Source organism: Haematobia irritans, chromosome 3 (assembly GCF_050003625.1).
Source record: "Haematobia irritans isolate KBUSLIRL chromosome 3, ASM5000362v1, whole genome shotgun sequence".
NCBI lineage: Eukaryota > Metazoa > Arthropoda > Insecta > Diptera > Muscidae > Haematobia > Haematobia irritans.
Genome location: NC_134399.1, coordinates 97,117,294 through 97,133,979, shown reverse-complemented (window position 1 = coordinate 97,133,979; position 16,686 = coordinate 97,117,294). Strand labels below are relative to the sequence as shown.

At 33.1% G+C, this 16,686-nt stretch overlaps 1 protein-coding gene across 1 annotated transcript; it reads left to right on the top strand.

Moving 5' to 3' along the window:
- Positions 1-4,636: 4,636 nt before the first annotated feature.
- LOC142231085 (uncharacterized) lies at positions 4,637-15,553 on the top strand. The gene is made up of 2 exons (XM_075301703.1): positions 4,637-5,216; positions 15,480-15,553. Exons 1-2 carry the CDS (start codon positions 4,637-4,639, stop codon positions 15,551-15,553), a joined length of 654 nt encoding a protein of 217 aa, XP_075157818.1.
- The last annotated feature ends 1,133 nt before the right edge of the window (positions 15,554-16,686 follow it).

Sequence of the window (16,686 nt, the reverse complement as noted above, 5' to 3'; positions counted from 1 at the left end):
GTCTATAGTTATATATAGCCCTCAGATAAATAGATCCCCAATCACACAAAAATTGGTCTATATCAAGTTATAATTGTATATAGCCCACATGTAAGCGACCCCCATATTTCATTTCTGGCTCTCTACGTACCGTGCAAAAGTCCATATCGATTCGTAATTATTTGTATACTTACCTATACATGCTTTATACATGCGTATGGACTAACTCACAATTTAGAAAACGATGTTAAGAAGTTTTAAGATACCACAACCCAATTAATTCGATTGTGGGTGACAGTCTTTCGTAAAAGTTTCAACGCAATCCATGGTGGAGGGTACATAAGATTCGGCCTGGCCGAATTACGGCCGTATATACTTGTTCTACTTAAATAAATCGATTTGACGGACCAAGAAGAAGTTTTAAATAATCGGCATATCTTAAGTAATATTCTCGTTGGGGCCAAAGTAAGACAAGGCCTGGGGATTCCACCTCGATGTACTTTAGAAAATACATTAATATTTTTTTGTATTAGAGAGGGTGATACGATACTCATTATTATATTGATTTAATATGCATATTTAATATTATATTAAAGAGAAATATGTTAGCAATAAAGAAAGTCAATTTACAGTATGGCCTGCAATGGGCGTAGCGATTCACGTTTAATATCTTCACTTTACTCAAAATGGCTTTCCCGCACTAAAGAAACTATCATCGTGTGGTCAAAGATTTCTTATCCTTAAAAAGGAATACGTTTTTTGCTTAGCACAAAAGACTCATTTTTCTGATATAAGGTTTTTTCCTTGTCCAAAAGTCTATAAACTTTTCAATGAAGTCGTTTTGTCTTTATAATTGGGTGATTGGATTTCAAAATGGGTATATTTACATGACTATGGTTAACTTGGCTTTAATAATTTTGAAAAATTCTTTAAATTTTACGAAATTGTCTTTTTGCATCTTTACTACAAAGCAAAAATACGTTTAGCTCGGAATCAATACTAACATCTTTAGTAAAAAGATATATATATATATATATATATATTTTTTTTTTGAACCGGAAAATATTTATTATTTTTCAGTGTGGAGGGGTCCCTTGAATTTGCTGAGTCGCCAGAAACCACAAGGGTCTAAATCGGGCATTGTGGCGAAAAATTCACGAAGAATCTAGGAAGTATGCGGCAGTGATTTACTGTAGTTCAGAAACTAGGAGTTATCGGCCCAAAATTCCGAATCAATAATCGACCGTAAATATCAGCAAAACCTTGATTTTCGGCTCATCATATGTTTCCAGGTTGTAAGCATATATCCGATATTCATCAAAAATTGGCATACTAGTAGTCGAAAAGCATTACTTGACAACCATTAACTCGACCCTGTTTTTCAAGAAAATTGAGTGATTTTGCAAATTATCGTGATAGCATTCATGTCAAGACCAAATGATCTTCTACAATTGTTTCAACGATCGCTCCGATACTACTAAGCAGTTAGTGAAGTCTTTGGCTAAAACTCTACGATTCTCAAACAACAATGTCTGAACGCGACTCATCTCTAACGAATTCTCAACCTCCCTTGAATAATCTGGGCCTAAAATCGGCGACACGACAAGGCAACTTCATTCGCCGGTGTAATTCTCTCAATCATTGCAAATATCATCGAATATATTTAATATAGTTTCAGAAAGACAAGCATATGCTAAGTTATAACGGTTACTGTAATGTGACATTTGGTACAAATGTCACCGTACAACGAAAGAAATACTAAGGCCGTATTTCTTTCTTTGTTCGGCCGGGCCGAATCTTAAATAGATCTACATAAAAAGATTTAGATTTCCAGGAAAATCGAATAGAAATTTGGGTGTCTAGACGCTCAAGAGGCAAATCGATCTTCCGTACACTTGTTTACGGACCTAAAATACCTTAGATTTTCAATATCAAAAAACTAGAGAGAAGGGGCTATATGGGGACCGATACACACTATCTTCGGCATACTTATTTATGGGTCTTGATTTTGGATTTTAGGCAAATAGAATAAAACTGGCGATGTCTAAATTCTCAAGACTCCAATTCGGGGGATCGGTTGTATGGGCGCTGTAACAAAATATGGACCGATCTAGCCCATCTTCGAACTTCACCTGCACCGAAAAAAAAGTGAACTGTTTTATAGGAAGAATGAACTATCTCGCACGAAAATTGAACTAAATTTTACTCCACAGTTTGAGATTTCCACAAAGCGTTGTTAAAACCAGGAAATTTGTATGCCCCATTGTACTTTTTAACTACAGTTCACGAAATTACATCATCTCATAGAAGAAAAAATTAACTAAAAGTAAAGAAGAAAATCATTGGCGCCAAATCATGACCATTTTAACCATACAGAAGTTCATTCTTTCTATTTTTGGGAACCGTACGAAAATCGTATTTTGCTTTAGTTCATATTGAACTTATGTGTACAGTCATTGAACTTTATACTCACGTTTAGTTCATAAAATTTTTGAGACATACTTAAAAAAAGTAAGATTTCATTAAGCTGTGGAAAATTTCGACAAAAATAATAAAATTTAACTACAAGGAAATAAATTTTTTCCAATAAAAATAAGTTAAATTTAGCGTTAGTTTAACTACGGAAATTTTTTTCTGTGTGCATGCAAAAAAAAAATAAACGAATCTGTGTCAAATTTCAGCATAAAAACTACGGTGACTGGAAGCTCAAGAAGTCAAATCAAGAGACTGGGCTATATGGGGGCTATACCGAAACATGGACCGATACACACTATCTTCGGCACACATATTTAGAATTGATGACTGATTTGAAATTTTAGGCAAATCGAATAAAAATGGCTATGTCTAAATTCTAAAGATCCCAAATCAGGACGAACACTATATCAAAACCTGGACCGATATAGACCATTTTCAAACTTGACCTTCATGCCGATAAAAAACGAATCTGTGCCAAATTTTAACATGATTGCATTGAAGGGTGCAATGTGATTACAACAGACAGGCAGACGGACGGATGAACATGGTTATATCGTCTTAGAATTTCTCTCTGATCAAGAAAAAAGTACCGACTTTTTTCTGTGCAGCATATTACTTATATCTATTGCAAAACTTTACTTATATTAATTTAAAAAATTTTACTTTGTTTTATGGTATTTTCTTTTCTGTAAAAAGGGCTTTAGCTTCATTTTGTCTTTATAGAATGTGCATTTTTAAAATGTTGCCAGAAAACTAAAAAACATGCTATCATTTCAACGGGCAGAAAAGAATTCAAAGGAGCAAACAGAGCAATCGGCAGCGCTCTCATTTGCCGGCAGTGTTGAAAATGTCCACAATTTGCCTCTATGCGTGGCACTATTCTCACAACAGAATTCGAAGCCTTTACGCACTTTTGCCTGTTTTTTTTAGAAAAGAACCAATAAAGTTAATTTTCCGGGTAAAATTCAAAAAAAGTGCACACGTTTTACAAGAAAAGAAAACACCATAAGTTTATTTTTAAAATTTTATAAGAACATTTGCCCAGCCCTTTATTCCAAGTATGTAAAAAAATCTATGAACTAAATGCCAGTAAAATTTCCATGACATACAAATAAGTTCAATGATAATTAAATCAGATGGAGTATTTCGCACACTCCTCAAAAATAGTAAGAATGAACTGTGACATGGTTAAAATGGCAACGTTAAGATTTTTCTTTATTTTTAGTTCAGTTTTGCTTTTCGAAGAAAAATGCAGTTTGTAAATGGTATCCAAAAGCATCAGGAAATTTCCGTAATTTAATTATTCTCAAAATTTGGAATTCAATTAAGTTAAATTTTCACACGAGATATTTAATTTTTCCCATAATATAGTATAGTTTCTTTCTTTTTTTTTTGTGAGTAACCACTCTAATGTCTATATGAAATGCATATGGGTATCCTGGTTCCATGTCATTTATCAAACATAGACCATTATTCTTCGTTGTGATAGTTGAGTCATGCGTTCGAATACATCATAAGGTTCAAGTGTCCATTGTGCCGCCTTTGTTTTTATTTCCTTACATAGTGTTGGTGGGTGTGTGTGTGGGAAAGTGAGCCATTTCTATGAGTTGGAGAAATTGAATTAAGCTTTACTATTCACTATGAACGGTTTCTATTGCTTTTTACACAGAAAAAAAGTAAACTCTATTATAGCACGAATGAATTACATCGTGCGAAAATTGAACTAAACTATACACCATATTTTGAGATTTGCACAAAGAGCTGTTAAAACCAGGAAAAAAAGCCCTGGTGTACTTTTTAACTGCAGTTCACGAAATTACACCCTCTCATAGAAGAAAAAATGAACTAAAAGTAAAGAAGAAAATCATTGACGCCAAATCAGTACTTCATTCTTACTATTTTTGGGAATCGTACGAAAATGTTCTTCTCCTTGTTATGTATATGAGAAAGCATAAACAAATGTCATTCTCTTTAGAACCCTCTATAATTACCACTCTCTCTCTATTTATAACTGTCATTCCCTTTACTTAGACCATAGGTTAAGCAAATGTGGATAATAAAGTCAGTTGTGTTTCAAGCCTGATCGAGAGCGTTTCATTTACGACTTAACATTGGCGACGAGAAATAAAATTGAGATTAAAAATCAACGGTGAAAAAACAATAAAAAAGAAGAAAGAACAGCATGGGTCTGATTGGTAATATTGAACCTTACCTACCAGGTGAAAATTTTAATTCCTGGGTGGCACGAGTTGAGCAGTTTTTTGTGGTAAATGATGTAAACGAAAATAAGCAGGTTCCGCTATTTATCACATTAATTGGAGCTGAAGCTTATGAGATTTTGGCGTCGCTGACAGTGCCTCTTAAGCCCAAAGACAAGTCTATTTCCCAATTGTTAAAAATTTTGACAGACCATTTTGCACCAAAAGCCAATGAAATCGCGGAGCGTTACAAGTTTTATTCCCGAGATCAAAAAGAAGGAGAACCGATTGCTGACTACATAGTGGAATTAAAAGCGTTAGCGGCAACTTGTAACTTCAAATCGTTCTTAGAAGAGGCATTGAGAGATCGCCTAGTGTGCGGAGTAAACAGCTCGTCTTTAAGAACAAAATTGTTAGAGGAACCGCTATTAACATGGGATAAGGCCACTAATTTAGCAACCGCTGATTCACTAACTCAAAAACATGTGATCTCTATGCAGAGAGAATTTATGTCAGAAAATGTAAAATATATTGGTGAACGTGGTAGCGAGGTGAACAAAAACGGTAAATATTCTTCAGCGAAGGACAGACAAGAGAGACAACAAAATTGCGATCAATGCGGCCGTCAACATATGGAAAATCAATGCCGAGTAAAAAATTTTGTCCGCAATCCAATGGGATTGCGGAAAGGGCAGTACAAACTGTCAAAAAATCACTTAAAAGGTTTATATTGGATAAACAAACTTGTAATTAAAAATTTCAAGAAAAAATAACAACTTTTTTGTGGAAATACAGAAATACAAGCAATTCTTCAACTAACTCTACACCAGCTTCCTTGATCTTTTCTTATTATCCAAGAACAGCATTTGATTCCATAAATCCGATATGTAAAAATCTTGCTAGGAACAATTATATATCTTGCAATAGTAATGTGAACATACAGAAAAAGTTTTACATTGGTCAAAAGGTTTTGTACAGAAATATGCTCAGCAAAAATTGTAAATGGGAAGAAGCAAAAGTTATCAAAATTCTCTCTCCACAAAGATATATGATTGTTTGAAAAATATTTAGTATTTAAGAAGAATTATAGAAAGAGAGAAAGAGAAGATGATTACCACGAAGTTCCACACAAATATTTTGCCGCAAGTCGCCCACAACGAAATGTCAAGCAGCCAGATAGACTGCAGTACTAAATATTTTTGTTTAATTGTAATGTCAAATGTTTTAGTTATTTGAATGATTATATTCCAAATTATATTCAGCTTATTATATTTAAGTACTCTTGTATTTACCATATGTAGTATATTTAAGCCTCTTTGTTGTTGTCATGTTATTATGTAGCATGCGTATTCTATGTATCATGTATATTATTGTTGTTATTTTTTTTGGGGGGGAAGAGATGTTATGTATATGAGAAAGCATAAACAAATGTCATTCTCTTTAGAACCCTCTATAATTACCACTCTCTCTATTTATAACTGTCATTCCCTTTACTTAGACCATAGTTTAAGCAAATGTGGATAATAAAGTCAGTTGTGTTTCAAGCCTGATCGAGAGCGTTTCATTTACGACTTAACACTCCTTTAGTTCATATTGAACTTATGTGCACGGCCGTCGAACTTTATACCCACGTTTAGTTCATAAAATGTTTGAGACATACTTAAAAAAGGAGAATTTCATTGGGCTGTGGAAAACTTCAAAAAAATAAATATTAAAATTTAACTACAAACAAATATTTCTTTTACCCCCATTTTCATGAAGAACTTTTAAACTTATGAACTTTTAAACCATGATATCTACATGTCTGTCACCTTGCGTGTATATTCCATATGCCAGTTAGAAACTTAACTGCTGAAAATTTTTCAGTTAAAGAAAAAAAGATATTTATTTATTGGAGAAAAGATATTTAAATTTGTATTTCTGTTTAGTGGCAGTTAAAGCCTAACGGAACTACATGCAAATGGCCGTTACAATAATAAACATAAGTTTAATTTAGCGTTAGTTTAACTACGGAAATTTTTTTTCGGTGTATAAGGAGTAAGATTAACGGCCATTTTCATGTATCTCCGTTAGACTTTAACTCCCAGTTAACAGAAAGTAAAATCGAAATATCTCTCTACGGTTAACTTTAACTGAACAATTTTTAGCAGTTAAGTTAGGTTAGGTTAGGTGACAGCCTGATGTATCAGGCTCACTTAGACTATTCAGTCCATTGTGATACCACAGTGGTGAACTTCTCTCTTATCACTGAGTGCTGCCCGATTCCATGTTAAGCTCATTGACAAGGGACCTCCTTTTTATAGCCCAGTCCGAACGGCGTTCCACATTGCAGTGAAACCACTAAGAGAAGCTTTGAAACCCTCAGAAATGTCACCAGCATTACTGAGGTGGGATAATATACCGCTGAAAAACTTTTTGGTGTTTGGTCGAAGCAGGAATCGAACCCACGAGCTTGTGTATGCAAGGCGGGCATGTCAAGTAATGCACCACGGTGGCAGTTAGGTTCCTACACCCTCAAAAAAAATCGCTTCTTTAACATATGTTCCAAACATATTTTGCAGGAAGCACATATATTATTGCATACTGCCGAAACATTAATATGTTTGTTTTATGTGAACATATTATATGTTTGGAAGCATTTTGAGCCAAAAATATTATATGCTTGGAAGAATTTTTCCCAAACACGATTGTGCTCATTCCCTAACATACTCGTAATTTTCACTTCCACGAAATTTTTTAGTTATTGGAACCTTTCTCTGTAATACAAATAATGTTGAAGAAATTATTCACTTTTATAACTTTTTTAAATTTTACCTTTCGCCTGCACGGAGAATCGAACCGAGGACCATACAGTTTGTAAGCCAACACACTATCCACTGGGCTACGTAGCTGTTATAGTCACCAGTAGATAATTATCGTTTTAAGTTACATTCATATAGCATAGTTTGCAGCGCCCACGAGCCCATGCAAACATAACATTATTTAACAGAAGCATACATTTGTTTGCCACGTGGAGCAGTGGTTAGCATGTCTGCCTTGCATGCAAAGGGTCGTGGGTTCAATCCCTGCTCCGACCGAACATTTTTTTTTTGTTTTGTTTTTTTTTTTTTTTTCATTTACACATTTATATTTATACTATATTAATTTTTTTTAAATGAAACTTCGAAATGTGTGTTATTAAAGATTTATAGTCAGTAACAGTGCTTGATATAAACGAAATTGACTGATTTTTGGATAAAATATTATAATAACAATAATTGTAATAAAAAAATATAAAAAATAACAAAAATAACAATCTTGTAATAAAAAACTGTTTTTGTACAAAACTTTAAAATTTGGAAGGAATTCAAAAACTAACAAAAGAAGAACGTGGAGTCGAGTATAAACATACATACATAATTTTATAATATAAACATAAATTTATTTAGGAGTGAACAGTTTTTTACTAGCATTTAACACCATCGCTCTAAAATTCCTTTTATTTTTCTTTAATAATTCATTTTAAAGAAAATAAACTTTTTAAATTGTTTTAGCTGTAAAACTCGAACTTAATGCCCGCTTTTATATTTGATGGTGTCCGTCAACTTCTCGTGGACTACTTTTTAATAAAGAGGAACTAAAGTTTGTTTTTTTACATTTTACTGTGTAATTTTTCACTATTTCCTCCTTATTTCATTTTACTGTCCCAACTCTAAAAAGAGTATAGTGCCCTTTCGTTATTTTTATGAAGACCCCTGATTTCTTTTAACGAACAAAGAAAAAAATTGTGCCCATAATGCCAAAATGATAAACAAAACACATGTCCACATATACATAAAATGCTGCTCTCAAGACGAAAACATAAGCTGTTTGTTTTTCAAATGTCTATTCTCTTGGTTCAGAATGTATATTCTCTTTATTCAAATTAAATAATATTTAGACTTAAACATATCAAATTTTTGGCCTTATCATAAAACAGTTTTCCGAAACAACATACAAGCGGTTTCACAGAAATTGTTCTCTTTTGACTCTTTTGCTGTGTTATATTGATATCTTTCGTCAACTCTCCCGGTTTCCATCTCTATTTCTCTCTATACTCTCTCTGTCGCTTTGAATAAAATATCACAACATATGTATGTTTAGTCGAAATTTGTAAATTTATATATGTTTGTATTCACACATATGATTTTTATGAAACATTGATGCCCCAAACATAATATATTCTAACATATTAACATAGATGTCCCAAACATTTAGTGTTAGTTTAGGAACATTACATGTTCGCACTTAAATATATTGTGGTTTAAAATCGTGCCCGAAACACATTTTGTTTATATCGGAACATATGAAAAACATATTTTTCTAACAGTGTAAGTGGGATATGGAATATATAGACAAAATGGCAGACATGTCCATAGCACGGTTTAAAAGTTCGTTAGCTAACGTAGCACTAACGGAGCTTCCTGAAAATGGGGGTAAATAACTTGTGAACGTTTTATCAGATAATTCATCGACTTGAAACTTGCCATAAGCAGTTGGATCACTTTTGCGTATAGCCCCCATATATACCGACAGATTTGGATAAGGGAGCCTCTTAGAGACGCACATTTCATCCCATCCGGTTGAAATTTGCAAAAATTGGTATATATCGGTTCATAATTATATATAGCCACTATATAAATCGAACCCCAGATTTGACCTCCGGAACCTCTAGGAGGAGCCAAATTCAACCGATCCGGTTGAAATTTGGAACGTGGTGTTAGTATATGGCCGCTAACAACCATGCCAAAATTGGTCCATATCGGTCTATAGTTATATATAGGCGATCCCCAATCACACACAAATGAGTCCATATCGGTTCATAATCATGGTTGCCACTCGAGCCAAAAATAATCTACCAAAATTGTATTCTTTAACAATTTTGACAATATTTTATTCTATAGATAATTTTGTCAAAATTTTATTTCTGTAGAAATTTTTGTCAAAATTTTTTTTCTATAGAAAATTTTGTCAAAACTTTATTTCTATACAAAATTTTGTCAAAATTTTATTTCTATAGAAAATTTGTCAAAACTTTATTTCTATACAAAATTTTATAAAAATTTTATTTCCATAGAAAATTTTATAAAAATTTTATTTCCATAGAAAATTTTATCCAAAATTTAATGTTTTTAGAAAACTTTGTAGAAAGTTTATTTCTATAGAAAATGTTGTCAAAATTTTATATCTGTATAAAATTTTTTCAAAATTCTATTTCTATACAAAATTTTGTCAAAATTCTATTTCTATACAAAATTTTGTCAAAACTTTATTTCTGTAGAAAATTTTGTACAAATTTTATTTATATAGAAAATTTTGTCAAAATTTTATTTCAATAAAAATTTTTTTCAACATTTCATTTCTATAGAAAATTTTATCAACATTTTATTTCTATAGAAAATTTTGTCAAAATTTTATTACTATACAAAATTTTGTCAAAATTTTATTTCTATAGAAATTTTTTTTAAAATTTTATTTCTACAAAAAAATTTTGTTAAAATTTTATTTCTACAAAAAAATTTTGTTAAAATTTTATTTCTATAGTAAATTTTGCTAAAATTTTATTACAACACAAAATAATGTCAAGATTTTGTTTCTATGTTATACAAAATATTGTCAAAGGTTTATTTCTGTAGAAAATTTTGTCAAAATTTTATTTCTGTAGAAAATTTTGTCAAAATTTTATTTCTGTAGAAAATTTTGTCAAAATTTTATTTGTATAGAAATGTTGTCAAAATTTTATTTATATAGAAAATTTTGTCAAAATTTTATTTCAATAGAAATTTTTTTCAACATTTTATTTCTATAGAAAATTTTGTCAAACATAATTATATACGTATTTAATCGGCCTTTTTATACCCTCCACCATAGGATGGGGGTATATTAACTTTGTCATTACGATTGTAATACATCGAAATATTGCTCTAAGACCCCGTAAAGTATATATATTCTGGGTCGTGGTGAAATTCTGAGTCGATCTGAGCATGTCTGTCCGTCCGTCCGTCTGTTGAAATCACAAGTAGTTGCTATTGATGTAGGTCGGATGGTATTGCAAATGGGCCATATCGGTCCACTTTTACGTATAGCCCCCAATATAAACGGACCCCCAAATTTGGGTTGCGATTGCTCTAAGAGAAGCAAATTTCATCCGATCCGGTTGAAATTTGATACATGGTGTTAGTATATGGTCTCTAATGACCATGCAAAAATTGGTCCACATCGGTCCATAATTATATATAGCTCCCATATAAACCGATCCCCCGATTTGGCTTGCGGAACCTCTAAGAGAAGCAAATTTCATCCGATCCGGTAAAAATTTGGTACATGGTGTTAGTATATGGTCTCTAACAACCATGCAAATTTTGGTTCACATCGCTCCATAGTTACATATAGCCCTCATATAAACCGATCCCCAGATTTGACCTCCGAAGCCTCATGGATGAGCAAACTGCATCCGATTCGGTTGAAATTTGGTACGTGATGTACGTGATGAAATTTGATACATTGCGCTAGTATATAGCCGCTAACAACCATGCCAAAATTGGTCCATATCGGTCTATAGTTATATATAGCCGATCCCCAAAAATAATCTACCACAATTTTATTTCTATAGAAAATTTTGTTAAAATTTTATTTCTATAGAAAATTTTGTTAAAATTTTATTTCTATAAAAAAATTTTGTTAAAATTTTATTTCTATAAAAAATTTTTGTAAAAATTTTATTTGTATAAAAAATTTTTGTTAAAATTTTATTTCTATAGTAAATTTTGCTAAAATATTATTACAACACAAAATTTTGTAAAGATTTTATATGATTTTGTCAAAATTTTGCCATCGGCAAATGTTACCGCAACCCAAGTAATTCGATTGTGGATGACAGTCTTCAGTACAAGTTTCTATGCAATCCATGGTGGAGGGTACATAAGATTCGGCCTGGCCGAACTTACGGCCGTATATACTTGTGTTTATTAAATTTAGGACAATATTGGAAATTTGCTTCCCTCGTTTAAAGTCGTATATCTTTGAACTAAGGCCAATTTTCTTTAACGTAAAGAGACCCATTTTTATACCCTTCACCACTACTGTGGTACAGGGTATAATAAGTTTGTGCATTTGTATGTAACGCCAAGAAGGAAAAGTCTGAGACCCATCGTTTAGTATACCGATCGTCTTAGAATTAAATTCTGAGTCGATTTAGCGATGTCCGTCTGTCTGTCTGTCTGTCTGTCTGTCTGTCTGTCTGTCTGTCTGTCTGTCTGTCCGTCTGTCTGTCTGTCTGTTGATGTATTTTTGTGTGCAAAGTACAGCTCGCAGTTTTAGTCCGATTGTCCTAAAATTTGGTATAGGGTCCTGTTTCGGCTCAAAGACGATCCCTATTGATTTTGGAAACAATCGGTTCAGATTTAGATATAGCTGCCATATATATTTTTCACCGATCTGGTCATAATTGGCGTGTATATCAACCGATCTTCCTCAAATTCCGTACATCCGAATATTTTATGAGTCTCGAAAAACTTGCAAAATATCAGCCAAATCGGTTCAGATTTAGATATAGCTCCCATATATAGCTTTCACCCGATTTACACTCATTTGCCCACAGAGACCAATTTTTTGCTCCGATTTAGTTGAAATTTTGCACAGGGAGTAGAATTAGCATTGTAGCTATGCGTGCCAAATTTGGTTGAAATCGGTTCAGATTTAGATATAGCTCCCATATATAGCTTTCACCCGATTTACACTCATTTGCCCACAGAGACCAATTTTTTGCTCCGATTTAGTTGAAATTTTGCACAGGGAGTAGAATTAGCATTGTAGCTATGCGTGCCAAATTTGGTTGAAATCGGTTCAGATTTAGATATAGCTCCCATATATAGCTTTCGCCCGATTTACACTCAAATGACCACAGAGGCCAATTTTTTGCTCCGATTTAGTTGAAATTTTGCACAGGGAGTAGAATTAGCATTGTAGCTATGCGTGCCAAATTTGGTTGAAATCGGTTCAGATTTAGATATAGCTCCCATATATATATGTTTTTCTGATTTCGACAAAAATGGTCAAAATACCAACATTTTCCTTGTAAAATCGCCACTGCTTAGTCGAAAAGTTGTAAAAATGACTCTAATTTTCCTAAACATCTAATGCATATATATCGAGCGATAAATCATAAATAAACTTTTGCGAAGTTTTCTTAAAATTGCTCCTGATTTAAATGTTTCCCATATTTTTATACCCTTCACCACTACTGTGGTACAGGGTATAATAAGTTTGTGCATTTGTATGTAACGCCAAGAAGGAAAAGTCTGAGACCCATCGTTTAGTATACCGATCGTCTTAGAATTAAATTCTGAGTCGATTTAGCGATGTCCGTCTGTCTGTCTGTCTGTCTGTCTGTCTGTCTGTCTGTCTGTCTGTTGATGTATTTTTGTGTGCAAAGTACAGCTCGCAGTTTTAGTCCGATTGTCCTAAAATTTGGTATAGGGTCCTGTTTCGGCTCAAAGACGATCCCTATTGATTTTGGAAAAAATCGGTTCAGATTTAGATATAGCTGCCATATATATTTTTCACCGATATGGTCATAATTGGCGTGTATATCAACCGATCTTCCTCAAATTCCGTACATCCGAATATTTTATGAGTCTCGAAAAACTTGCAAAATATCAGCCAAATCGGTTCAGATTTAGATGTAGCTCCCATATATAGCTTTCGCCCGATTTACACTCATTTGCCCACAGAGGCCAATTTTTTGCTCCGATTTAGTTGAAATTTTGCACAGGGAGTAGAATTAGCATTGTAGCTATGCGTGTCAAATTTGGTTGAAATCGGTTCAGATTTAGATATAGCTCCCATATATAGCTTTCGCCCGATTTACACTCAGATGACCACAGAGGCCAATTTTTTGCTCCGATTTAGTTGAAATTTTGCACAGGGAGTAGAATTAGCATTGTAGCTATGCGTGCCAAATTTGGTTGAAATCGGTTCAGATTTAGATATAGCTCCCATATATAGCTTTCGCCCGATTTACACTCAAATGACCACAGAGGCCAATTTTTTGCTCCGATTTAGTTGAAATTTTGCACAGGGAGTAGAATTAGCATTGTAGCTATGCGTGCCAAATTTGGTTGAAATCAGTTCAGATTTAGATATAGCTCCCATATATAGCTTTCGCCCGATTTACACTCATATGACCACAGAGGCCAATTTTTTGCTCCGATTTAGTTGAAATTTTGCACAGGGAGTAGAATTAGCATTGTAGCTATGCGTGCCAAATTTGGTTGAAATCGGTTCAGATTTAGATATAGCTCCCATATATATGTTTTTCTGATTTCGACAAAAATGGTCAAAATACCAACATTTTCCTTGTAAAATCGCCACTGCTTAGTCGAAAAGTTGTAAAAATGACTCTAATTTTCCTAAACATCTAATGCATATATATCGAGCGATAAATCATAAATAAACTTTTGCGAAGTTTTCTTAAAATTGCTCCAGATTTAAATGTTTCCCACATTTTTTTTTTACTAACATTGTGTTCCACACTAGTGCATTAGCCGACTTAAATTTTGAGTCTATAGATTTTGTAGAAGTCTATCAAATTCTTCCAGATCGAGTGATATTTAAATGTATGTATTTGGGACAATCCTTTATATATAGCCCCCAACACATTTGACGGATGTAATATGGTATCGAAAATTTAGATCTACAAAGTGGTGCAGGGTATAATATAGTCGGCCCCGCCCGACTTTAGACTTTCCTTACTGGTTTATTTAAAGAAATCGTCCTTAAATTAACTGAAATATTGAATCTTTAGATTTAAGATAAAAACGCTTCAAATATAGTCTTAAATTTATTTTGAGGATTTAGCGTCTTTGGTTTGAAGTTTTTTTTTGCAATTAAGAAAACATTTTGTTCGTTGATGTATCCTTTAAAATTTGGATTTTTAAAGTGTCATTTGTTTATACGTGAATAGCTTTATTAATATACCACGAAAAGATAATGAATATTCGATAAATTGAATATCTATCTTAATTTTAATTTTATTGGTCCTAGATTTAAAGCAACATAGGTCACTAAAAAAATTCTTTATTTTAAAGAAGCCCACATCTTTGGCTCAGAATCAATACCAAAATCCTTAAGGGAATGTCAAAATCTTTGGATCCAAATAAACTTTTGTTTGAGTGTAGATATGCTTTCTTGGCAGAGTATCTCCCATCAAATCCACCTGAAATTACATATATTTTCAAGTAACCCGACGAAGAGTTTTCAAAGGAATCGATTATAATATTCATGGTAGTGGGTATTTAAGATTCTGCCGAACTTAAGTCTGTATTTACGTCTTGAGCTCTGAAAACATCAATTGCTGCGATTTAACACCGAAAAGCTTCTTTTTAATTCTGCACGTAAAAAAAACAGAGGTCAACACCGGAAAATGCATGTCTTGGAGATTCCTCAATCAAAGTGGTAGGTTAGGTTAGGTTAGGTTGCAGCCCGATGTATCAGTCTCACTTAGACTATTCAGTTCATTGCGATACCACATTGGTGAACTTCTCTCTTATCACTGAGTGCTGCCCGATTCCATGTTAAGCTCAATGACAAGGGACCTCCTTTTTATAGCCGAGTCCGAACGGCGTTCCAAATTGCACTGAAAGCACTTAGAGAAGCTTTGAAACCCTCAGAAATGTCACCAGCATTACAGCAATTTTACCACAGCATATCAAAGTGGTAAAATTGCTTCGAAAAAAAGACTATTTTCAAAAAGACTATTTTCTCGATGCTTAGGATTTGTTATTGTTCTCTTATCCTGAAATATAACAGGCAACCTTCGTATTTCTACTGCTTACGGATATTTCTGCAAATCCTTAGCAATAACTGTAAAGGCTGTGACATAATTTCCGATGATAAATTTTCAGATATACCATTTCGATATAATATTTATGACATATTTATATCAATATTCTGTGGAAATCTCCAATCAAGTGTAAATTTATAGCTTTATCATACCTATGGTAGAAATAAGTTAATTCCAAGAAATATTCCTAACCACTTACCAACTATACCGATAGTTATAAGCATATGTCCCTATGCATCAAAGGATTTGATATTAAACTAATGTATCCACTTAATTTATACACAACAATTCAATTGTAAATTTTCATTTAATATGTGGCTTTCGGAAACATTTCAATGATTGTAATTGTTCTCAAACATGCTTATTATCGATACAATGTCAGTATCGACTCCCAATAGTAGGTTTTTCTGTTCTAGGGGAACCCTAGACGATTGCAATTGATATGCACTGGCAATGCTTGCAATTGTCGAAAAGGAAGAATCCTTATGTCTCGCAGACAAAAGTAAATGAAAACCTCAAAAGATTTTCTTAAATTACGATTTAAATGCAGAATGTAAGCCACAAAATCAAAGATTTTCTCCAATATCCTTGCATTTTAATATATTCGCATGCGAAGGAGCATGGGAAACGACAAGGCTAAAATGCAAATGAAGTGCAAGAAATGAAAATTGAACAAAGCTTTTGTTTTAAGCATCTTCAGTTGTTGCACTGCAGTGGTAAATTAAGATTATTTTTGTGTCTTTGCCTTTGTTTTGTTGCCAAAGGACAACGACAATAAGGAAATATCAAGAGTTGTGGAATTCAGACAGCAGCACTAATATCGATGGTATTTTCTATGAACCATTCCATATACAATGAGCATTTGGATACGAGGGATGGCCGTAAAATTGATCAGAGAGTGGAAAATAGGCAATGGTTTTAGTTACACTACCCAGCAAAAGAATTTATAAGTTCTTCTAAAGGCACAACTTTAGAATCACTTCCAAATATATCCCCCAAAGTTGTTTTATTTATTTTACCTACACAGAACGGTTTTTAAATCAATTTTTTTATAACTCGCTTTTTCATATTTTTAATGGGCAATTTTAACATTTTTATACCCTTCACCACTACTGTGGTACAGGGTATAATAAGTTTGTGCATTTGTATGTAACGCCAAGAAATAGTGGTCAT

Excerpts from the sequence above, each read along its gene's own strand:
- LOC142231085 (XM_075301703.1), top strand. The coding sequence starts at position 4,637 with ATGGGTCTGATTGGTAATATTGAACCTTACCTACCAGGTGAAAATTTT. Across the intron at positions 5,217-15,479 it reads TAGCGAGGTGAACAAAAACG|GCAACCTTCGTATTTCTACT; the intron begins GTAAATATTCTT and ends GAAATATAACAG.